The following is a 25,721-nucleotide window of genomic DNA, read 5'->3' as shown; positions in this document are numbered from 1 at the left end:
ATGTAGCTTTTGTAGCTTACAAAAGTGTTTTACTGTAATGCTGTTTTCTATTCTTCTCTTTACATTTTAGGAGAACCTCCAGAATTCCCCTTTACGAATTTGGACCAGTAGAAGCTGTCACTATTGGCTCTGTAGATTTGGCTTTACTCTTAACTTTCGCTTTTTGACAATAAAAATATCTCATGATGTTGATTCAGCGTTTATTTTTACTACTTTTAAAGCAGTTGGGGCTGAATTTTGTATTAAAAAAGTGATGATTTAGTAGCACTGGCTGGAGCTATATACTGTGCAGGAAGATTCTGTGCAAACCTCTGCATAGTTCTGCCAATGCACCGCCATGCTGGCCTGTAGCATCCCTTATTATTCCATAGCTGTGTCTTTTTGAGCACAGAAAAACAGAAAACACCACCACCAACAGACAAACCAAACCTCGTGTGATTTGATATGATTGGCAATATCTCTAAAATCAATGTGAGATTAGAATGAAATCCCAATACTCATTTGTCCAGTGATCCAAACCAAAAAGTGCATTCATAGATGGTGAAAGGGAAAACCAGTGCTACTATGTAAAAATAAAAGAAAAAGAAAAAACCTTTAATACATCTCAGATGTCAATATTTATTCTAGATATTTTAAAAGGCTTTTCTTTATAGTGTTTTTTACAGCTGTTTATATCAACTCAGCTGCTACTTCAATGGTTTTCCCTTTCACTCTCTATTTATCTTTTTGATTGATTAATATAAATGTTTTTACTCTAAAAAGTGAAAGGTAAAAGCAGACCTATAGCAGCTGAGTCAGTACTGACAACTACAAAACAAATGTTCCTGCAGGGGGCTGGAGGAACGTCTTATACTTAATAAACAGATGGAAAGATAAGACTTGGCTTGTTTCTTTTTCTTTGTTTTTTTAATTTGGTCTCATGTCAAGTTTGATGTTATGAAATGATTATCCAGAAGTTTTTTTTTTAAGTGAAAGCAGACAAAAGAGAAAATCTTAATTTAAGCTTTTAAAGCATATATACAAATTATTTTCTTTGCTCAAGGATAGAAATGGTTTATGCCAGGCTAGGAGTAGAAAACATTTATTTTAATCATATGATTAATTCAAATTGGAAATGTTCTTGTTAAATTTATAGCTCAAAAGACAAGTAGAAAATAAATTGTTTCAGCTTTATTAATACTGTTCTCATGGAAAAAAGTATTAGATTTGAAAGGAACATGAGAGATCATCTAGAATACTCTTTCCAATTACAGATGAAAAAAATGGAAACACAGAGAAGTTATGTAACAGAAACCAGACAAGAACCTAAGGTGTTTGGCTCTTTGCCTGATCATATTGCCTCTCGGATCATGTTCATGTACCCATTCCTTGCCAGGCAAACATGATAACTGTGTAACAGTAAAGTTTGTGGTTCTTCGCCTTACTGTATTTACTAAGTGTGTACTGATTTAGTCTTTCCTGATAATAATAAAAATGAAGAGATTTTATCAATTGATATTGTTCATTCATTTTTCTTAGGAAGTAACCTGTGTTACAGAGCTTGAATTTTTATGGGGCTTTTTCATTTCTTTTCCTGTATATGCCCCAAAAGGAGCACAAGAAGTACTTTTTTGTTTTTTTTAAGAGAGTGTCTCACTCTCTTGCCAAGGCTGGATTGCAGTGGCACGATCATGACTCATTACAGCTTCAAACTCCCAGGCTCAAGCGATCCTCCCACCTCAGCCTCCTGACTAGCCAAAACTACAGGCATACACCACCATGCCAGGATAATTTTATTTTTATTTTTGTAGAGATGGGGTCTCACTATGCTGCCCAGGCTGGTCTCGAACTCCTGGCCTCAAGTGATCCTCCTACCTCAGCCTCCTGGAAAGTACTTCTTTATTAGATTATTAGAGTCTAGGAATACATTTTACACAGTGATCTAATATTTTATGTGTACTTAATTCTTGTGAAATACTTTTTATACATAGCATGCAGCCAGATACAAAGTCAGTTTAGGAATATAGCCAATATAAATATTAAAGTCTATACTCTGATTTCTGTAGGTAAATAGGAAACTGATAGTCGTATATTAGTACTTTCTTAGTCATATATGTATATGTGGATATATATATAACTTCTATTATTTATGATTATTATTAAAGAGAGACGTGTATATGTATGTATAGATAATATAATTCAATATGTGTTGAATAAGTGAAGATCTTTAAAAATAAATAATAAATAGTAAAACTAGAAAGTTCTCAAGAAAAAGTCTTAGTCATATGTTCTCTAGTTAAGAAAGTTTTATCATAGTACATCATCCAAACCAGGTTTTATTATTGACAGTAGATTGGAAATCTACTAAATAGACACCTTAAAGGTAAGAAGGAATATGTAGCATTTATGCAGACATGAAAGATTTCCTATTACTAGAAAGTAGATGATAAAATAGTAATGTAGATACCTAGTTAAAGTTAAGATATCACCATATAACTAAGTATCAACATGTTCTCATTGTTTTAATATCTTATTATTTAAGTTATGATATTGTGTGGCTCAGCTAAAATCTAAACCCTTAGTCTCCACAGTCTGAGATCCTAGCCTCTTAGCATACGCTGAACCTAGACATAAAGAACTATAGAGGCCGGGCACGGTGGCTCACGCCTGTAATCCCAGCACTTTGGGAGGCTGAGGCGGGTGGATCACCTGAGGTCAGGAGTTCGAGACCAGCCTGGCCAACATGGCGAAACCCCATCTCTACTAAAAATACAAAAATTTGCTGGGTGTGGTGGCGGGCACCTGTAATCCCAGCTACTTGGGAGGCTGAGGCAGGAGAATCATTTGAATCCAGGAGGCGGAGGTTGCAGTGAGCCGAGATCATGCCATTGCACTCCAGCCTGGGCAACAGGGCGAGATTCCATCTCAAAAAAAAAAAAAAAGAACTACAGAAATGCTATTAACAGTGATGCACTTTATGGCATGTGTCATAGAAATGCATATTCAAACAGATCAAACAGCTGCCTTGTCAGAATAAAATGCAGTTTACCATCCTCTAAAATTGGTACTTTTATTCCCATTTTATATTAATAGTTGAACAAAATGAGGGTTAGAATGGTTAAATAAATTGTCCGACTGTAAATATAAATATATATGAATTCATCCTTTAAAAAAGTAGTGGCTATAAAATAATGACAATAGCTAATAACTTGTTACCATTCATTCTTTTATATTCAATGCCTTTTATTACAGAAACTTTGATATTCTGAAGCAAAATTGCTCTTCTAAGTATAATACAGTTCATTTATATAGGCTCTGCAGCATGTTATTTATGCCATATCAAGCTTCCTTTTTTTGAAACAGTTTTGCTCTGTCACCCAGGCTGGAGTGCAGGGATACAATCATGGCTCACTGCAGCCTTAACCACCCAGGCTCAAGCAGTCTTCCCACTTCAGCCTCCCAAGTAGCTGGGACCCCAGGTGTGCACCACCATGCCCAGCTAACCTTTAAAAAAATATTTTTTGTAGAGATGGGGTCTCCCTGTGTTGCCTAGGTTGGTCTTGAACTCCTGGGCTCAAGGGATCCTCCTGCCTTGGCCTCCCAAAGGATTACAGGCATGGGCCACTGTGCCAACCCTCAAGCTTTCTTAAATACCAAATTATAGAACATGTCTTCCCAGAAGATAAATCTTGAATAGTACGAAAACAGGAGACAGATGTATTACAGGCAATTCCCAAATTCAACAGTACTAAATATTTTATTTTGTCTAATTTCCCTGGCTAAATTCAGCATAGATTTTCTTTAAAAAAAAAACTTTACGAAACACATCACAATACACTTTTTTTTTTTTTTTTTGGAGATGTAGTTTCACTTTTGTCACCCAGGCTTTAGTGCAATGGCACGATCTTTGCTCACTGCAACCTCTGCCTCCCGGGTTCAAGCGATTCTCTTGTCTCAGCCTCCCAAGTAGCTGGGATTACAGGGGCCCATCACCACGCCTGGCCAATTTTTGTATTTTTAGTAGAGACGGGGTTTTGCCATGTTGGCCAGGCTGGTCTCAAAATCCTGACCTCAGGTAATCCATCCGCCTCGGCCTCCCAAAGTGCTGGGATTACAGGCATGAGCCGCTGCACTCGGCCTCACAACAAACTTATTTTTGTTCTCAAAATAATACCATTTGTTTTCCAAAGTCTATATTTATTTTCTATTACCCACTGTCATAATCAGACACTGTTCAATTTGTACTTTCCTTTCAGACGGAAGAGCTGGAAAAGCAGTTAGTCCTTGCCAACTCAGAGCTAACTGAAGCCCGGACAGAGCGTGATCAATTCAGTCAGGAATCTGGAAATTTAGATGATCAACTTCAAAAGCTGTTGGTAAGATTATGCTTTAAAATATGAATAAGATTAATTCTGGGAAGTTTTTCACCAAAATATATCACAAAACTTGTTTCCTTTATAAAATTACAAATTTACAAAATATTTGTGTATACATGCAATAGATTATTTTAGACCCAATTCGTTTTGCATATAAAATATGATATTCTGTATACTTAACTTTTTTCTTAAGCAGAGCTATTACAATATTAGGTGAAGAGATCTTGACATAGCCATAGTCTTTCAAGTAGATACCATATTCCGTTAAACTGAAGTAGTGTTACACGTTCATTTTAAGGCCAAATAACATTCAAAACACATACAAATTGTGTATATAGAAATTTGGAATGGACGGTTAGGTGAAGTTGTTTTAAAAGAAAAGGACTGTATGATTGTGCTCATAATGAAGCAACTCTGTCCTCTGTTAGAGGAACTATAGGATGAGAAATTTAGGAAAGGAAATGTTTGGAATCCCCTTTTGTGGTATTAGTGGTATAACAGAACAAATTTCTCGGCTTACCAAACCCCATTCCAGGGAATGGTGCTCTTTGCTGGTAAAGCCATCCTTTGCAGGCTGACAGGGGTTTGATGAGCTGAGGTAAGGATAGAACTGAGAGCTGTGTAGAGAAGCTCTTAACCTTGGCATAATTCTTCAGTTCTTTACCTAACATTTGCATGTTTTTCAGTGTTCTCCTATCTAATACGAAAATCTTGGAGACTGAATGTCTGAAAGATCCTCAAACCTGGCCTCCCTTTTCATTCTTACCATCACCACCCCTCGTTCAACCCCTCATTACTCATTGCCTGAAGCATGGCAGTCTCCTTACTGATGTTCCCAACTCCAGTTTTTCTCCTCTTCACTCCTTCCTGTAAAGGGCTGCCGCATATATCTCTCTAAAATATAGCTCCGATGATGTCACTCTTCAACTCAAAATTACTTTCTCTGTAAAGTCAGACACCCTCCCTTTCAATACTGTTCATGATCCATCACCCTGCTAACCTTTCCAATCCTTTCTCTCTACCCTGACCCAGTGCACCAAGCAAACACACAGGCCCCTTTCCTGTCCCTTCTTCCTAATCTCTGCATCTTCAGGTCTAACTCAAACACTATCCTGAAGCATTTTGATCCCTTTAGTGAGATTCTGTCTGTATTCCTTATCTTTGTCCCTTTAATGAAAAACCACTTCCAGTTACTTATGTCTATGTCTTAACTTTCTCTTGGATCCTAAGTCATTTGAGCTTAGATGTATCTTTGTTTTTACTAGTCTGACTAGAGTTTTTGCTCCTATTCAACACTATGTATTTTTTAAGTGACTGAAAAGGGAGGTAATTCTATTCACAGCCCAGATGCTACTCCAATTCCAGTACCAGCCACTATTCTGCCATTTCTCCTTTACTTATCATTTTTCCTTTATGCTTTTGAGCGTTTCTTTATTATAGGAGCATACTTGATGTGAGGCATAATGTCTTTCTTAGAAAATGCAAGACTTAAAAACAGGATGACTTTTAAAATCTACTGTATTTTCCTTTTCATTGTATATTATTTGAGGTCTAGTCCCTCGAAATAGACTTGTAATGCTAGAAATTTAAAGCAAAATGCTAACTTATTTTTCATGGAAATAATTGCTCTTAAGCCACTAAAAAGGAATCAGATTCCAAAATCAAAGGTATCTGAAATCACATAAAAACTCCAAATATGATATAAAGACAATATGTTTTATCTTAATTATTTAATAGCAGAGAGGAAAAAAGCATTCCTCTCTCTTTTTAGGCTGATCTACACAAAAGGGAGAAGGAGCTGAGTCTGGAGAAGGAGCAGAATAAGCGTCTGTGGGACCGAGACACAGGCAACAGCATCACCATTGACCACCTGCGGCGGGAACTGGACGACCGGAACATGGAGGTGCAGCGCCTGGAAGCCCTGCTCAAGGCCTTGAAGAGCGAGTGTCAGGGCCAGATGGAGCGGCAGGTCAGTGCCTGCACAGGCTGTGCCATCGCCAAACAATCTCCTCTGGGGGAAATAAATATTTTATGTCTAAATAGAGCTTTTTATTTTTAACATATATGGACCTAAAATGGCTCCTAAAATAAAGCTATGGATTCTGTGAGCAATTTATGAAAACCTGATACTTATTTTTTATTTTATTTCATTTTTTGTTTATTTATTTATTTATTTATTTTTAGATGGCATCTCCCTCTGTCACCCAGGCTGGAGTGCAGTGGCGCGATCTCGGCTCACTGCAACCTCCACCTCCCGGGTTCAAGCGATTCTCCTACCTCAGCCTCCCAAGTAGCTGGGATTACAGGCACGTGCCACCATGCCCAGCTAGTTTTTTGTATTTTTAGTACAGATGGGGTTTCACCATGTTAGCCAGGATGGTCTCGATCTCATGACCTCATGATCTGCCCACCTCGGCCTCCCAAGGTGCTGAGATTACAGGTGTGAGCCACTGTGCCCAGCCTACATATATATATATATATATATGTGTGTGTGTGTGTGTGTGTGTGTATATATATATGTATATATGTATATATGTATATATATGTATATATATATAGACACTAATTAAACGAAATGTGTCAAGCTTTATCTCACTTGTACATTGTTGTAGAACTAAACTCCTATCCCATTGCCTTTTCACTTTTACCTAAAATTGGTAACCTAATAATTGCTTATTTCTGCTGCAGAGAAGCATCAAATTATTGGGCAGCCTGAGGAGCAACAGGATTGAAGGTTTCTAACAGATTTTTTTGCTTTATTTTTCTCCCAAAAGAGACTTGCCTCTCTTTCCCCGAGCCTCATCACTGATTGAGACTGATGAGTGCACTCCATTCCGGTGCACCCACCAACAGCAAAACGTGGACTGCCTTCTTAATAGCAGTGTACTTTCTGTGCTAGGAAGACATGGTTCTAATGCCAGTTACTGCCACAGGGACATAAAAAGCATCCCACAAAAGTGTAAGCTTCCCAGAATGTGAAAGCAAACCAAGGGACTGGTCTTGGCTTAGACCCAGGCAAAGCCATTAACCTACTCTCTGGCTTAACCTGGGCAAGAAGAAAGATGAAAGGACCAACTGGAAGTTAGAATTTTCAGCTTTTCCAAACAAGGATCAGAGAATATGAATGTGTGTGTGGATAAAAGCCATTATTCATTTTTTTCCTCAGAGGTAGAATTAAAGGTAAAGTTGGAGGGAAATTAAAAATAAGGGGTAGTTATTGTAAATTCCACCACCCTTCCCCCCATTGCCAGGGTTATCTTAATCTAAATCAGTACAGAAAACATCCACAGAGGAAACTTCCCAAGACTGCACTCTAGAACACCATTGTAGAGGAGCATTATTATTTAATTAGGCCCTCTCCACCTTGGTCTAATTAGCATATGTCAGTCTTACATATGTTATAAGAGCTAGAGTTCTGACAGCAAAATGATTGAGTTAATTTAACTAGACATGACTGGGTACAGTGGCTCATCCCTGAAATCCCAGCCCTTTGGGAGGCCGAAACAGGAGATCATTTGAGGCTGGCAATTTGAGAAGACCATCCTAGGGAACATAGTGAGACCCCCATCTCTTAAAAAAAAAAAAAATCTTACTAAACATTGCCTAATTCATGATTTCAGGCTTTTAAGTTAATTTGTAGCTCTTGAGGTTGCCTATACCTATCCTCCCAAATCTATGAAATTCTCTTTTCTTTAACAATCAGATGGCAGCAATTCAAGGAAAGAATGAAAGTCTAGAAAAAGTATCCTCCTTGACTGCTCAGCTTGAATCCACCAAAGAGATGCTGCGCAAAGTAGTAGAAGAGTTGACAGCCAAGAAAATGACTCTGGAGAGCTCAGAGAGGACAATATCGGACCTGACAACTTCTCTCCAGGAAAAAGAGAGAGCCATCGAGGCTACCAATGCAGAGATCACAAAGCTCCGCTCCCGGGTGGACTTGAAATTGCAGGAGCTGCAACACTTGAAAAATGAAGGGGACCATCTCAGAAATGTGCAGACAGAATGCGAGGCCCTCAAACTGCAGATGACAGAGAAGGACAAGGTGATCGAGATTCTGCGACAGCAGATTGAGAACATGACACAGCTGGTGGGCCAGCATGGACGAACTGCTGGAGCTATGCAAGTAGAAAAAGCTCAACTGGAGAAAGAAATTAATGATAGGCGGATGGAACTAAAGGAACTTAAGGTCTGTAGAGTTTTTTTGTGATTTAACTTCTGAAATATCATTTCTTTTATTACCAGGTATGACCTGTACTGAAAAGTGGTTCTTGGTATCTGTGGACACTCTGAAACTGTTGAAAGGTGTTTGTTTCTATGTGCATATGTGTGTTTTTGTGAGAAAGGATAAATACTTTTATCAGATTACAGAAGGAATGGATGACTCAAAAATGGCTCAAAATCATGGGTACAAAAGAAAAATGATCAGAAAATCTATGAAGTCTTTCCTGATACCACAGGAAAGTATTTTCTCCCTCTTCAGACAGACCTAAATTTGAACCCCGTCTCTCACTACTTAGTTACAGTGAAACATTGGACTGTTTGCTGAATCTTGGCTTCGATATTTGATAAACAAAATCAACCAAAAAGTAAACAAAACAAAAAACTCCCAACAACCTCCTGGGTTACTGTGAGGCTTAAATCAGAAAGTATATATCAAGGAATGAGCCTATTAATAGTTTCTGGCTATTTAATAATTTAAAATTTAAATAACTTAATAATTTAACATTTAATAAATATTAGTTTATTTCCCCTGTTTTGGTCTCCTTCTGAACTTTCTCATGCTTTATTTGTACCTGTTAAAACCTGGTTCACATTCTATATTGCTGTGTGTGTGTGTGTGTGTGTGTGTGTGTGTGTCTGTGTGAGTGTGTTTATGTAGCAGTGTCTCCTTTTCCCTACAAGATTGTAGACTTCTTCAACCAGGTTACACATCTTATTAGTCTTTGTACCTCCTGCCCCATATTTTTGTGCCTTGCACCCAGAAGGTGCTCGATAAATATTTATCAAAATTTAACACGATTTAATGGGTTTTTTAAAAAAATTGATTTCATAGGATTTATGTCACCTTTATCTCTGACTTGGTGAGTAGTAGGAGACAAATCACATATACTGTAGATGCTTCAGTTTCCTCCTTCTAAAAATAGGGCCAGCAATAGATAATTATCCATCTTATGGAAATAAACAAGTTCATTGCATTAAAAAAATAGAATTTTCTATTGCTTAAGTTTTTACCTGATTATATACATTTTTAAATGACCAAACTCACCATGGAAAGGGACATAGAAAGAATTCTCAATGGCCAGCCCTACAATGAAACCCTTAGAACAGGTGTGATGCATGGCAGAGCATATCAGAGGAGAAAGGATGGTTGTTCTACCTTGCTTAGGAAGATCCCTAGTGGATTGCTAGTGTGTTAAGGTTCTAAACAGGAGAATCCCACTCTTATACTCTAAAACTTGAATCAATTTAATCCTCACAAAACCTTATGAGGGAGGCACTATTATTATCCCATTTTACAGCTGAGGAAACTGAGACACAGAGAGTTTAACTTGCTGGAGGGCAGCACTACCTTGTGGTTTGAACCTAGGCAGCCTAAGTAGATGTTACTGTGCAGTGGTTCTCAGTGAGAAGCGGAATCGCCTGGAGGGCTTTTTAAAGCACAGACTGCTGGCCTGCTCCCAGAGTTTCTGATTCAGTAGGTCTAGGATGGGGTGTGAGATTTGGTGTTTCTGAACAAGTTGCCAGATGATGTGGATGCTGCTGGTCCTGAGAGCATCCATCAGGATCTGTGTTAGTGCCTCAAAGGAATGTGGAGCTCATGACTAGAGAGGGCCAGTGAAAGCTTCAGAGAGAGCTGGGAACCTGAAATGGGCAAAAACTAGGCAAAGAGAAGGAAGGACGGCATTCCAAGCCCAGGGAGAAGCCTAGTCTGTAATTTAGCCTAGAGATGGTGTGGGAGACATTAAAGGTTTAGGGGTAGGAAGGCGGGGGTAACATGAAGAAGACAGTGTTGGAAGTGGATTAATCTGGCATCAGTATGCAGAAGTGGCTTGGAGAGAGTAAAACTAATTTTCAGTTCCTAAATATGGAGCTGGAGCAGCTTCAGGGAATAATTTCCTAGGTAATTAGAGTTTCACACAGACACAAAGAACATAAGTTTAAAACTCAAGTCCTAATGCCACATCTACTTCCCTCTGTGATCGGATAAGAAAAAAAGGTGGGGGAATCGTAGCTGTAGAAGGTACGGTTTCTCTCCTTGTTTCTGTCACCTCTTCAGAGTGGGTACGGCACACATTGACAGCAGAGAAGCAGAGTGACTTTTATTTCAATAACTGTGGGTCCCCAGAGCTAGACCTTTCTTAAAAACAAATAAATAATAAGACTAAGAAAGGACTGAATTCTATCAGCTGGCCTCAAGAGGTGGAACAGGAGCAGCACTCATCCTACGTGTGTTGTGATGCCTCAGGTTGTCCCAGGGAAAGCCCTCCCCATCCCTTACTGCATGAGGCCAGCTGGATTTAGTGTGACAGTTGCCAGGAGTGGCTAGGCAGAGATCAGATAGCCCAGATTAGGGCCTTTACTGCCCAAACCCATCACAGGTGGGCAGTGAGACAAGCCTGGAACTCCCCACCAATCCTTTTTGAACAGCCAAAAGCTTGTCATGTGGCTATATTTCAGATGTATCATTGGTCTCCGCAGTTAAACTGCTGCTATAGCAGTCAAATTGCATCTGCCAGGATACTAAGGCTAGTAGGGGGATAATTTGGGGAAACAATCTGATGACCAAAGAAAGTCAATATTTTTTTCAAATGTCACTTATTTGGAAGGATCTAGGTCAGTTCTGTCCACCAGAAATACGGTGTAAGTAACATGTATAATTTTAAGTTTTCTAGTAGACACATAAAAAGAAATGTGAAATTAATTTTAATAACATTTTATTTAACTCATATTCAAAATATAGTGTTTTTAATATTATAATCAATACAACAGATCACCAAGATATTTTATATTCTATTTTTATACAAAGTCTTTGAAATCTGGTGTGTATTTCACACTTACAGCACATAACTTAGATTGGTCACATTCCAGGTGCTCCAGAGTCATGTGCAGGTATTGTGTTAGACAACACAGACCTACACCCTGGGAAGAGAGGGGTCCTCCTAGGAAGCCTTACCAACACAGATAGAGACCAGTTAGGAGGCACTGTGGCAATCCATATGCGAAGTGATGGCAGTCCAGACCTGGAGGTTGGGCAGGATTTGGTCAACAGCTGGGTATGAGGGGTGAGGGACAGGGAAAGACATGGCGACTTTGTGAATTCAAACTTAGACTGGCAACATGGTAGTGCCTCTAACAGAGAAGAGTCAGAAAGGATTGTAGGGGAAAGCCCTCTGTGAAGAAGGAATAGGAATGTTTGGGTCAGAGTTTGCAGAAGCATGCCATGCTAGGGGTTTCTGACAGTTAGTTGGAAATGTCGCATTAGAGTTGCTGTATTCACATTCCCTACTCTAGTCAAAGGACCAGATACTTTCACCACCACAAACCACCCCAGTCTAAGCTCCCACCTCTCTCATTTGCTCTTCCAGTTGCCTTCTCACTGGTCTCCATGCTTCTCCCCCTACCCCACGCCAACCACTGTTTTCCTTCATACTAGAACCAGAGTTGTATTTTTAAATTGTTACACTACATCACTCTCATACTCAAAACTGTCCAATGACTTCTTGACTCACTCACAATGCATGCTCAAGTTCTTACATTGCCTCTGAGCAATCTGATTATTCCCTTGGCCCCTCTGACTTCATCTCCTGCTTACCCCAAGCTCACTTCCCTCCAGCCCTACTGATGTCCCTGCTGTTCCCCAGACACTTTACCTGTACCCAGAGCTCTTCCCAGACTGTCCACGTGGCTTGTCCTTATGCTCCTTGAGCATAAGGAGCATCTGCTTATATGTTACATCATCAGAGAAGCCTTTCCTTGCCAACTGTGGCAGGGTCCCCAAGACCGACCCCAGGTTTGATGATTCCCTAGGAGGACTCACCAGACTCAGCATATAATCATATACAAGGCTAGGATTTATTACAGTGAAAGGATACAAAGCAAAATCAGCAAAAGGAAAAGGCACATGGGGCAAAATCCAGAGAAAGCCAGGCATGAGCTTCCAAGAGCCCTCTCTTAGTAGAGTTATGCAGGACATGCTTACTTCCTACTCCACCGCCTGCCCCAGCAAGACACTGACAACACCTGTCAAGTGTTGCTAGCCAGAGAAGCTCATTAAAGCCTCAGTGCCCGGGTTTTTATATTGGAGATTGGTCCCATAGGCCCCTCTACCTGGCAGGCATCCAGATTCTAGGCTCCCAGAAGGAAAGCAGGGGTTCAGCATAAACACATTGTTTGCACAAACAGTTTAGGCACACTGAGCCACTCTTATTAGGGTGGTGGGAACCCTCCCAAAATCCAAGTTCCCAGACGACAGTCAAGGGCCAACCTTGTAAGCTGGCCTTTCTGAGGAGAGCACCCAAACCTGCTATGTGAACTCTTTCTGCACACCAGCTTACCTCAAGTAGCAAGCCCTCTCTTGCATTCATTCTGTACCCCTCACCTGCTTTTATTATTATTCTTGCCACTCCTCTTACCTGACATATTAAATATTTGTTTTCTTCTCTTCTTACTAGAGGAGGACATGAAGACAAAGACATTGTTTTGTTTATTGCTATCCAGGGCCAGGACTAGGGTGAGGTAAGTGAGTTGCCTAGGTTGGAGGCCCTCACCTAGCTGCTTCACTTGCATTACCCTCGTCATAGCCCTGCTTCTATATCCCTTGCATGTAAAATAGTTCCTGCCACAAAGAAGGTTCTTAATATGTATTTTTTGAATGAATGGAGATAGAATAGGAATAATGAAGGGTTGTTGCAAGCAATACTAGGAATTGACATCTAAGGTCAAAAGAAAGTGAAATATTTTCCCACTTTCCATTGATGCTTTATAATAAAATACAAATTTAGTGTCCTGAGAAGTAATGAAAAGATAATAAATATAGATGGAATACAGATAAGAGGCAGAAAAGGATATTAAGGAGGAGACTGTTGTCAGATTTTAGGACTGTGTTAGCAGCTATCAGTTATAACTATACATGCACATATTTTTTACTTCTATATCTATCCTTTGTATTTATCCATATATTTAGATTTTAAAAGATAAAAAAGATGCAAAGATCCGGGAGCTTGAGGCCAGAGTGAGTGACTTGGAGCTGGAAAAGGTGAAGCTGGTGAATGCAGGCTCTGAGCGGCTCCGTGCAGTGAAGGACATCAAACAAGAGAGAGATCAATTATTAAATGAGGTGAAAACAAGTAGGAATGAATTAAACAATCTTTCAGGTATGTTGCTTCAGTGCAAATCCTACTAAAAAATAAGAGTCTTAGCAGTGAAGCCAATGTAGACCCTAGCACAATTGCAAAAGAAGGGTGTCTCACTCACATGACAAACATGAATAGTTATGCTGCCCCCATGGAGTTATTCATAGCATGAAATCTCATAGTTCTCATGAAGAGTTCCCACATCTTACACTTACTGACCTTAACTTTAGTCGGCCCTCAGTGTACTGGAAATTCTGTACTGAATTTCCAAGAGAAGTGTGAGGTATCCAGAGTCCAGGCTTCCAAAAGGAAAACAGGTGTTCACATAAATCACATTGTCTGCACAGTTTTGTGTTTATGAAAGTGGAAACTTTGAGTCCTTTGAGTCAAATAGCTTGATTAGAAGTTTACTAATGAAGTGACATGTGAAAATAGACATGTGAATTTATTGAAAGGAAAAATCCATGGCCTTACATTAAACAGTGAAACACTCCAGTTTATGGTTGGTATGTGTATTAGTCCCTTCTTGCGTTGCTGTAAAGAGCTACCTCAGACTGGGTAATTTATTTTACTTATTTTCTTTGAGACAGAGTCTCACTCTGTCCACCAGGTTGGAGTGCAGTGGCGTGATCTCAGCTCACTGCAAGCTCCAACTCCTGGGTTCATGCCATTCTCCTGCCTCAGCCTCCCAAGTAGCTGGGACTACAGGCACCCACCACCATGCCTGGCTAATTTTTTGTATTTTCAGTAGAGATAGGGTTTCACTGTGTTAGCCAGGATGGTCTCGATCTCCTGACCTCTTGATCCACCTGCCTCAGCCTCCCAAAGTGCTGGGATTAAAGGCATGAGCCACCCCACCCAGCCCAGACTGGGTAATTGATAAAGAAAAGAGGTTTAATTGACTTACAGTTCTGCAGGTTGTACAGGAAGCATGGCTTGGAGGCCTCAGGAAACTTAAAATCGTGGAAGATGAAGGAGAAGCAAGCACATATTCACATGGCAGCAGGAGAGAGAGAGACAGAGAGAGAGAGAGCACACAAAGGGGGAGGTGCTACACACTTTGAAACAACCAGATCGCATGAGAACTCACTCACTGTCATGAGAACAGCAAAGGGGAAATCCGCCCCCATGATCCAGTCACCTTCCACAAGGCCCCTCCTCCAACACTGGGAATTACAACAGGACATGAGATTTAAGTCGGGACACCAAGCCAAACCATATTCTGCCCCTGGGCCCTCCCAAATCTTATGTCCTTCTTACATTTCAAAACACAATCATGCCTTCCCAATAGTCCCCCAAAGTCTTAACTCATTCCAGCATTAACTCAAAAGTCCAAGTCCAAAGTCTCATCTGAGACAAGGCAAATCACTTCTACCTATGAGCCTGTAAAATAAAAAACAAGTTAGTTACTTCCAAGATACATTGAGGGCACAGGCATTGGGTAGATGTTCCTGTTCCAAAAGAGATAAATTGGCCAAAACAAAGGGGCTACAGGGCCCATGCAAGTCTGAAACCCAGCAGGGCAGTCATTAAATTTCTAAGCTTTGAAATAATCTCCTTTGACTCCATGTCTCACATTCAGGGTATGCTGATGTAAGGGATGGGCTTCCAAAACCTTGGGCAGCTCTGCCTCTGTGACTCTGCAGGGTACAGCCCCCATGGCTGCTTTCATGGGCTGGCACTGAGTGCCTATGACTTTTCCAGGCACACAGTGCAAGCTGTCAGTGGATCTACCATTCTGGGGTCTGGAGGACAGTGGCCCTCTTCTCACAGCTCCACTGGGCAGTGCTCCAGTGCAGACTTTGTATGGGGGCCCCAACCCCACATTTCCCCTCTGCACTACCCTAGTAGAGGTTCTCCATGAGGGCTCTGCTCCTGCAGCAGACTTCTGCCTGGACATCCAGGCATTTCCATATATTCTCTGAAATCTAGGTGGAGGCTCCCAAGCCTCAACTCTTGCTCTCTGTGCACCCACAGCCCCAACACCACATGGAAGCTTCCAAGGCTTGGGGCTTGCACTCTCTGAAGCAACAGCCCGAGCTGTACCTTGGCCCCTGTTAACCACAGTTGGAACTGGAGCAGCTGAAAGGCAGGTCATCATGTCCCAAGGCTGCACAGTGCAGCAGGGCTCTGGATCTGGCCCACTAAACCATTTTTCCCTTCTAGGCCTCCAGGCCAGTGAGGGGAGTGGCTTCTGAGAAGGTCTCTGAAATGACCTGGAGGCATTTTCCCCATTGTCTTTGCTATGAACATTTGGCTCCTCTTTACTTACGCAAATGTCTGCAGCCTTAAATTTCTCTCTAGAAAATGGATTTTTCTTTTCAACTGCATGGTTGGGATGCAAATTTTCCAAACTTTTATGCTCTACTTCCCTTTTAAATATAAATTCTAGCTTCAGGTTATTTCTTTTTTAATGCGAATGAGCATAGGCTTTTAGGAGCAGCCAGGCCACATCTTGAACACTTTGCTGCTTAGAAATTTCTTCTGCCAGATACCCTAAATCATCTCTCTCAAGTTCAAAGTTCCACAGATTCCTAGAGCAGGGGCACAATGCTGCCAGTCTCTTTGCTAAAGCATAGCAAGAATGATCTTTACTTCATTTCCCAGTAAGTTCCTCATCTCCATCTGAGACTTCTTCAGCCTGGACTTCATTGTTCATATCACTGTCAGCATTTTGGTCACAACAATTTAACAAGTTTCTAGGAAGTTCCAAACTTTCCCACATCTTCCTGTCTTCTTCTGATCTCTCCAAACTGTTACAACCTGTATCTGTTACCCACTTGCAAAGCTGCTTTCATATTTTCAGGTATCTATAGAGCAGTATCCTACCTCTCTGGTACCATTTTTCTGTATTAGTTCGTTTTTGCATTGCTATAAAGAACTACCTGAGAATGAGTAATTTGTGAAGAAAAGAGGTTTAATTGACTCACAGTTCTGCAGGCTGCACAGGAAGCATGGCTGGGAGGTCTCAGAAAACATAATCATGGTGGAAGGTGAAGGGGAAGCAAGCACATCTTCACATGGTAGCAGTAGAGAGAGAGAGAGAGAGAAAAGGGAGGTGCTACACACTTTCAAACAACCAGATCTCATGAGAACTCACACACTATCACAAGAACAGCAAGGGGGAAATCATTCCCCATGATCCAATCACCTCCCACAAAGCCCCTCCTCCAACACTAAGAATTACAATAGGACATGAGATTTGGGTCAGAACACAGAGCCAAACCATATTAGTATGGTATAAAGTATCATGTACTTCATAAAGTCAGAAGTTACTGAGCATTTACTATGCAAGACACCGTGGTAGAACCTGGAAACCCCACAATGAAGCTCACAGTCTAGTGGGGAGATAAACCTAGATAGAAATGGGTGAATAACCAGTGTGTGAGGCACAGTGAAAGTGTATTGAGTACAAAGATAGCACAGAGGATAGAGAATTTGCCTCCTATAGGAAGTGATGTCTGTACTGGGTTTGAAAGAGGAAAAGGAATTCAGGTGAAAAAGAGGTGCAAGGGACATTCCAGGCAGAGAGAACATTATGGGCAAATGCATGAAGCCATGAAATATCAAAATGTGGCCTCAGAAGTATTTGCTGGAGCAAAAGTAAAACGAATGAGGGCTAAGAAATAAGGCAGAATAGATAGGTAGAGCCGGGTAATGTGGAGCCCACAAAGGATATTAAGTAGGAGATTTTTTGTCAGATTTTAGATGGACTGTGTTAGTAAGTAGATTAGAGAAAAGAAAGGCAGACCAAGCAGTTAAGGAGGATTTTTGCAGTCATCCCAGATAAATAGAATGAGGACTTGAATTAAGGCAGTGGCAGTGAGAATGGAAGGAAAGAATATTTTTGGAGGTTAAATCAACAGAACTTAGTGGTTGGAGGGATTAAGTGTAGGTTTCAGGATTTTAGTTTGTGGTATTGGAAAAGCAATGTCAGCAACTGGGAGAGGGAACCAGAAGGAAAGGCAGGCTTCAGGGCTGGAGGATGAGATGTAGTCACTGTGAGGCAGTTGGTTTCAGGTGGCACGAGGACATCTACATGGAGATGTCTGGACAAATGGAGCTGGAGCTTTGATCTTTTTCTATATAAATCTAATCATATAAATAGATACATATAAATAAATATGTGTGTGTGTGTGCATGCACGTGTGTATTGCAGTATATCAAATGATGAGTTTGTGCCAGGTATTTTCACAGATACTGGAGATAAGTCAGATAAGACAGATGGCAGCCTCAGGTTACTTATAGTGTCTTGGAGATTCATCTACCAGCAGATGGTGGTTAAATCTACTCTAGTGGACATGGTCATCCAAGAAGAAGGTTTAAGATGAAATAACTGCAAACTAATTACAATGTTTGGGAAAAAACAATGAGTAATAAGTGGGTAAAGGAGGAATAGGATCCACCCAAGCAGATTAGAAAGAAAGAGTCATATCCCTGGAATTGTGTATGTACATCTCATTTCTGTAACAAAGGAAGACGTAATTAAATGACTTCTCTTCCAGTTCTAAAATTCTGTGATCATTAATTACAAATAAAATATACTTAATTAACAATGGGATAGAAAAAAGTAACCATCTATTATTGATTGTCACATTGTATAGAGGAGTATGAAGTCTTAAAAAGGAATTTCCGAAACAAAAGTGAAGAAATGGAAATGACTACAAATAAGTTGAAAATGCAATTAAAATCTGCACAGTCTGAACTAGAACAGACAAGAAATACATTAAAGTCAATGGAAGGATCTGATGGTCATGGTATGCTCTGTTTGATTTAAAATTTTTTCTTCTGTTTTTAATTTAATGGACTAAATTTGTTAAAACACAAACTCAAATACGTTACCTACCACCTCTTCACAGTGCTAAATGATGTGAGAAATATACAATAGTAGGTATTAATGATGGAGGGTATGTAGCAGTAGTTAATTGTTTTTAGGGAAATTGCCATGGAGTTAATTTAATCCCTAAACTATCTGAATCTTTCCTTTCTAGTGGCTATTTCAGTAATTTCTAACAGATCTCAGTATCTATTAATGTCAAGTAATTATTTTTAAGGATATAAATACAAGTTACCAGTAATTTCCATTCAACCCTTTATTTTTCAACATGTACACTATATAAACTGTAGGTCCCTGGCTAGTTGGCAGTTCTTGATTCCTTCACTGTGATAAAAATGGGAAGGAATCCTGGAAATTGAATTGTTAGGTGAGGGGACCTTCTCACCACCTAGACTTACTCCTCTTTTACCTTGCTGCCCATACTAATGCAGAGAGATAAAAAGGTTATCTTCCAGTTCATGTTATTCATATAATTGTGGACATGACCATATTAGCTGACCGTAAATATTAATATTTATCTAATTAAAGTATATGTTTTTCCATTTCTCAATATTTTTTAATGTCAGAAGATTTATTTTTGTGCTCACTTTGGCAGCACTTATACTAAAATTAGAACGATATAAAGAAGATTACCATAGTCTCTGTGCAAGGATGACCACAAATTCTTGATGTGTTTCATATTTTGTGTGGTTTGGCCCTTTGCTGGTTAACACAGATAAACTTGTTGGGTTTGGAGAAGTCACTCGAGAGGTCTTTTGGGGTCTGCTGCCCCTGCTCCCCAGACAGCAACCCTGCCTCACTGTCGGGCATCTTCACAACCACCCCAGAGACATTACAATCATTAAGTTACCTAGAGAACCCTTGTATTCTCATTCAAATTCTTGTTTTTATTTATTAAATCGCTTAAAATTAAAAAAAAACATTCGTTTGAGAAAATTACCTTTCAAGGCCAACCATGATCCACTTAATCAGACCGTAATTCTTCAAAGTGGTGAGCAAATGATGTCAGACTTTTAACCTATTAATAAATCAATATACAGTGTCAGTTTGACCCTGTTTTGACAGTTTAGATAGAAGAACTACATCTTGTTAATGACAAGTCAGACCTTTCATTCTGATAGCTTGTTTGTAATGAATGGTATATTTTCATTTTTCTTTTTAACCTCTAAGTTATAGCCAGACTGGACTCAAAGCTGTGGCATTTTCAATCCTTTTTCCTCAGCTGACTATAAGAAAAAAAATCAGATATGCTTATGCTGGCAGTTTGGCTACTGAGATGGTAGTGAGTTCCAAGCACATGACACCAATCATGAGAATAAAAATTGAAGGGTTTGTGATATCACTGGACCCTTTAAAAGATATACTAGATGTCTCGTGCAGTATTTTAAGTATGAGTTTCTGGAAAAATCATTTTAGTAATAATACAATATATATTATTATTTATGTGACACCCCCCATGTCTACACACACACACACACACACACAAGTACATATATTATATATTATATATTTCCCTACATGGGTAAGTATGAGTTTAGTCAATGTTATTGTTATTACTGGAAAGGTGGCAACGTATCATGGTCAATGAAATCCCAGTGGCAAAAACCCTACAAAACATGATTATATGTATGTTTCCCAGCTAAAAATCTCTAGTAGTAGTTAAAAGTTATTATATTCCAATATTATGAAAACCGAAGACATTTGTCCATGATCTTTTCCTTGAAACTGCCCAGATACCTTGGAGGATCTTACTTATCACCTTCTCATAAAGTTTAACCATCAAATTACCATAGTCTCTCAAACCTAAGAACCTAAGGCATAGTTTGCCTCTTTTTTTTTTTTTCCAGCTATGAAAGTGGCAATGGGGATGCAAAAGCAAATCACAGCCAAAAGAGGTCAGATAGATGCCCTTCAGAGCAAGATACAGTTTTTGGAAGAGGCAATGACAAATGCAAATAAGGTGGGTTGCTGTCCTCAGAGTGGGGAAACCAACATGTTCACTCGCAGACAGACCACAAGGCAGAATAAGATGAAGCAGAGATGCAAGTGCAAGGGGAAAAGGAAAGCTTATTTCTAGGTGAGAGAACAAGGGAAAAGTTCCTAGAAAAGCATTTGAGCAGGATGTTGAAAGACAGCTACTATTTTAAACGTGGGAAATGGGAAAAAGAACATTCTTGGTAGAGGCAAGGAATGATTATAAACAAAATACAGTGAGTTCCATTATAATGTGACATACATGTGCGTAAAAATCGCTGTGCTATGCAAAATTGTGTAATAAAAACCACAGGGCTTATGGGAACAATGGGATCAGGAGCACCACACTAACAAATTTAATTAGTGACACATAAAATAATAGGAACCTAATAAAAACAATAGCAGTTTTACACATACTAAATTGTTAAGAAATATATAAATACAACAATAAGTATAGCTCTTTGTCTTGAAAATGACCTGATGTTTTCTTAAGTATATATGCAGCTTGTATGTTATTGTGGAGGAGTAGGAGGAGCGTTTCCTGTAACACCGGATGTGGATGGATGTGGTTCATAACACATGGTAAAACTGAGGTAGCCGGTAGGTGGGTGTTTGAGGAGTGTGCATGTATGCTTCTTGTGTATTCCTATGCAGCTGTGTTTAGCTAGGTTGAGTTTAATGCATTGACCTAGTGGTTCTCATGAATGAGATTCATTCACGAATAAGCAACCATGAAGTTTGCCTAATGCTCAAATATTCTCTGCTATATCCATTACTTTGGAAAAAGTGTCTATTTCGGAAGAAGATTTATAACAGAACTGACCATAATAGAGGTGAAAAAGTAAATGACAAGTAGAAAATAAGTGCAACCAAAGTAATTGCTAATTTACTATCCATGATGAGCTGCCAAAATCAGAGTATTTGCAGCTAAATATTAACAAGTATAAACCTACATTTGTGCATACCCCTTATCATATAGACTTATTTCTTCTTTCCAATTTTTTCTTCCCTTCCTTTCTCTTATCCTGAATTCACTTTTTTCTTTCTCCTTTTTTTTTTTTTTTTTTTGCCTTTGGGAACCTAAAGCAGTGCTTATCCTTCCTGATGGCACTTATGGCTTTAAGAGGTTACTGCCTGGAGTCAACAAAGATGCCTGCCTTGCCTAAAGGAAAATATTCATCATTGTTCTAAGATATTCCCTCCAAACAAAAAGGAGAAAGCCTATACAATTAATTCCTCTTTCCTTCTGAAGCCTTTTCTGCCTAATCTAATCAGAAAAGGAGAACTTTTTTGCATTTTACAGTAGCAACACCTTCTACCTTATTTACAGTAAATGTTTTTCACTATGAAAAAATACATAAAGAAATATAGACTCAACACACTGATGTATTTTAACTTGACAACTATACATTTATTATTTTTGTATACATATTCCATGGCGCTTTTTTGGAGGGATGAACTAATTTTAATGAAATGTTGTTTAATAGCAGAGACTATTATATCAGTAAGCTCACTGTCATCATTGGGCTGTTAAGTGACTTGAGGGCAGGAACTATATGTCCCATTTGTTTTTCTGTCACAGGGTTTGCAACAGGAATTTGTGAAATCAATATTCCACCTTGAAACAAAATAGAAATCCATAAAACTTTCAAGTAATGCATCTTTTAAAAATCTCTGTTGTTTAAAATAAATTTTAGTAAAATTTGATATACGATTATTTGATCCCAATTCACTAAAACACTGTCTTTTTATGACAATATAGTTATTTCATATTTTGTAGATTTTATCAAAGATTTATTAAGACTAGAAAGAAGTAATAATACCAGCAATGATTAAAATAGGAGAGAGTACATAATAACATACTCCCAGCAGCTCCCAACCACAACTCAGAAGCAATTAAATGGCATATAAATTAAACTTACCTAGTTCAGGGTCCTTTAAACAAGAATTTTATATTTCCATTACCTTTCAGCATCTACATCAACAGGTTATTTCTGATATTTTTCTCTCATATAATTGTAGGAGAAACATTTTCTGAAAGAAGAGAAAAGTAAACTCAGTCAGGAATTGAGTACTGTTGCCACAGAAAAAAACAAGATGGCTGGGGAGTTGGAAGTTCTGCGATCTCAGGAACGCCGTTTGAAAGAAAAGGTTACTAATATGGAAGTTGCTCTGGATAAGGTAATTATTAACTAAACATATGAAGTAATTATCAACTAAATAGTTATTAACCAAATAGAATTGTTCTGAACAAAAGAGGTATGTAGACAGGAACTGAATGTATCAATTTGTGTTGTATCCCAATCACCTAGCACAAAGGAAAACCCTATCCTACAGAGAAGGCGTTTCTGAATTTTAAAATGTAGTCATAATGCGTACTTTTTGCCAAGTTTTCTTTTTCAGGCTAACATAGTCACAGGAGCAGTAAGATCAAAGATGTAAGATGTTCCTGATATCCTTAGTGACAAGAATAATTAAAAAGGTCTCCATGAGCACCTGACTTACCACCAAAAAGTGACTTGAGTACTTGGTAGAATGCAGTCTCTTAATAATGTCAATAAAATGATAAAGTAATGCTAATGGCTGGCACTTTGTGGGGTCCAGAAAGTGCATGTAGGAAACATAGCTTAAAGAATGAGAAGGATCAGTGATACTTTTTGTCATTGCCGTTTATTGTAGAGAAATAAATCTCCCTTCCTGTCACCTAGAAACTCTGGAAGCCTAAAATTGTACCAAAACCATCCTTGATTGCTAAGAAAACAGTGCCTTTATGATTAGATACAATAATTTGCGATCTCACCTCTGCTACCTTTGTTTCTTAAAACATGCTATATTGACTCTGTGAATTTCAGTTGTGGTTATTTTTTTTTAATTTATTTTATTTTATTCTATTTTTTTGAGACGGAGTCTCGCTCTGTCACCAGGCTGGAGTGCAGTGGCACAATCTTGGCTCACTGCAACCTCCACCCCCCGGGTTCAAACGATTCTCCTGCCTCAGCCTCCCGAGTAGCTAGGACTACAGTTGTGCACCACCACACCCAGTTAATTTTTGTATTTTTAGTAGAGGCGGGGTTTCACCATGTTGGCCATGATGGATGGTCTCCATCTCTTGACCTCGTGATCCGCCCGCCTCGGCCTCCCAAAGTGCTGGGATTACAGGTGTGAGCCACCATGCCCAGCCAGTTGTGGTTATTTTAATATAAATTTTTATACTTTGGTAAAGCTGCTTGCTCATTCCATCCTAGTTCATTCATTGTTTGCCCTTCACATACTAAAAGCTACGTATTTGCTGGGGGTATAGAGGATAAAAACATGGCCTCCAGTTGCTCACAGTTCACTGAATAAAGCAGATAAATAGATCATTGTAATATAGTTTGGTAGAAGGGCAGGAAGATTTTTTGAAGAGATGGCAGCTCTACATTCATAGGTTAATAAAATATAAGTGCATAAAGAATGGAAGATAAACCATTTATGATTGCTCCATTGTAGGCATCTTTGCAGTTTGCAGAATGTCAAGATATAATACAGCGTCAGGAGCAAGAATCAGTGCGCTTAAAACTTCAACACACTTTGGATATAAAAGTAAGGTCATCATAAATAGTAGTTTAAGCAAAAATAATGCCTTTCTTTGATATGCTTTTATATTTTCTTGTGTACCTTAGATACACATTCAAGTATATTTCAACATTACCTGATACTTAACAGCAATGATAAGATCTGTACATTGTTATATACTATACCTATCCTTTTCATATAGTAATAAATAGAAGCATCACTATCCTTAGTTTAAAATAGGTGAGTTTAAAATAGGTGAGTGAAGGTACTAGTGAAGTTTACTAGTACCTGCATGGGAATACCCAAAGCAAGAGTTTTCCTGCTCAGGAGTCAAGCGAGTACAAAACCCTAAGCGCAAATATATTTGCTTGTTTGGGGAATAGCAAAAGTGATGTAATCTACATGACAAAACATGTTTTTTTTTAAATCGTACATTTTACACCGAAATATATGTCTATTTTAAGAAGTGTACTTTAAAGCTACAGACATATTTTAAAATCTCAATAATGGATTTTGCCTGTGAAATCAAAAAATACATTTCGATTTCACAATTCTTTATAATTGCAGGCTGGCAGTTATTTTGCTTACCTCTATATTGTTTTCCAGGAACTTCAGGGCCCTGGATACATCTCAAATTCTTCATTGAAACCACGCCTTCTCCAGCCAGCATCTGTTACTCGTTCTCATTCTAATGTACCATCTTCGCAGTCTACAGCCAGCTTCCTGTCTCATGTAAGTAACCAGTCTTATGATCCATTACGCAAATGACATATATGTAAGTAATTTTAAATTGGAAAGAATTACACTAAAAAATAATATCTCTATATCCATAGCATTTTCAATTACTAGATTTTAGATTTATACATTTTCCTATAAATTCAATGGAGTCCAGGTGAATAAAAATATTTTCTTCACTATTTGGTGTTTTCTTATCTTCAATTCTTTGGTTATTTCCATCACAAGAATTTCCAGATTACAAAGCAAATAGTGAGATAGCTAAAATAAACATCACTTCAAAAGGCAAAGGCAAGTTGGTGGTATATTTAATAGTCTACCAAAATGAAAATTATTTGCTATATGTGGTTTCTTTGTTAACTTATTTATAACATAATTTTATTAATTATAAGACACTTTTATTCCCTTTAATTAAAATATTAGAAACTTTGCAAATTTTTTAGTTAAATCTTTTATACTTTTAATGCTCAGAAAAAAATATGTGCAATGTAAAATTCAAGTTTGTTTTCTCTGAAGATATGTATTTATGAAACCACAAATCCCTTGCAACCAGTATTCAAATGTAGAGAAATAAGGCATTCCATAAATCACACATGAAAATCAATTAAATTAGTTAAAAGTCCTATCTTACACATGGCAACAGGATCACCAGTAATCTGTTGTTTCACCTGTACCATTTAAATGAAAATTATGTACTGTTTAAATGACTAAAATGGAATCCTCTCACACACTTAAGATGTGTGCGCTGAAACATAAGCTATCATACAACAAAGAGCAGTCTATCAAACAATAGAATAATAATATTAGTGTTAGAAGTTAAGCATGTTTCTCTCTGGAGACTGAAATTCAGAGATGCACATGGGAAGGGCAGGAGACTGCTGCTTTTTAAGTGTTACGAAATCATTTTATTTT

The 25,721-nt window shown here is 38.7% G+C and overlaps 1 protein-coding gene and 1 non-coding gene across 7 annotated transcripts in view; both read left to right on the top strand.

Moving 5' to 3' along the window:
* CCDC158 (coiled-coil domain containing 158) overlaps nt 1-25,721 on the top strand; it is a 110,525-nt gene that overhangs the window by 47,812 nt on the left and 36,992 nt on the right. For all 6 annotated transcript variants that reach the window (XM_054486017.2, XM_054486018.2, XM_054486014.2 and 3 more), the window contains 9 exons: nt 4,236-4,355; nt 6,127-6,324; nt 8,059-8,541; nt 13,540-13,729; nt 18,313-18,465; nt 20,393-20,505; nt 22,542-22,700; nt 24,009-24,101; nt 24,681-24,806. In XM_054486017.2, the coding sequence (XP_054341992.1) occupies nt 4,236-4,355; nt 6,127-6,324; nt 8,059-8,541; nt 13,540-13,729; nt 18,313-18,465; nt 20,393-20,505; nt 22,542-22,700; nt 24,009-24,101; nt 24,681-24,806 (1,635 nt within the window). The remainder of the gene's footprint in view (nt 1-4,235; nt 4,356-6,126; nt 6,325-8,058; nt 8,542-13,539; nt 13,730-18,312; nt 18,466-20,392; nt 20,506-22,541; nt 22,701-24,008; nt 24,102-24,680; nt 24,807-25,721) is intronic.
* Nucleotides 19,125-19,230, top strand: LOC129035910 (U6 spliceosomal RNA). Its single transcript, XR_008502399.1, has one exon. It is a non-coding gene; the product is annotated as a U6 spliceosomal RNA (small nuclear RNA).

Source organism: Pongo pygmaeus, chromosome 3 (genome assembly GCF_028885625.2).
Source record: "Pongo pygmaeus isolate AG05252 chromosome 3, NHGRI_mPonPyg2-v2.0_pri, whole genome shotgun sequence".
NCBI classification, from domain to species: Eukaryota; Metazoa; Chordata; class Mammalia; order Primates; family Hominidae; genus Pongo; species Pongo pygmaeus.
This window is presented reverse-complemented; position numbering and strand designations above follow the sequence as displayed.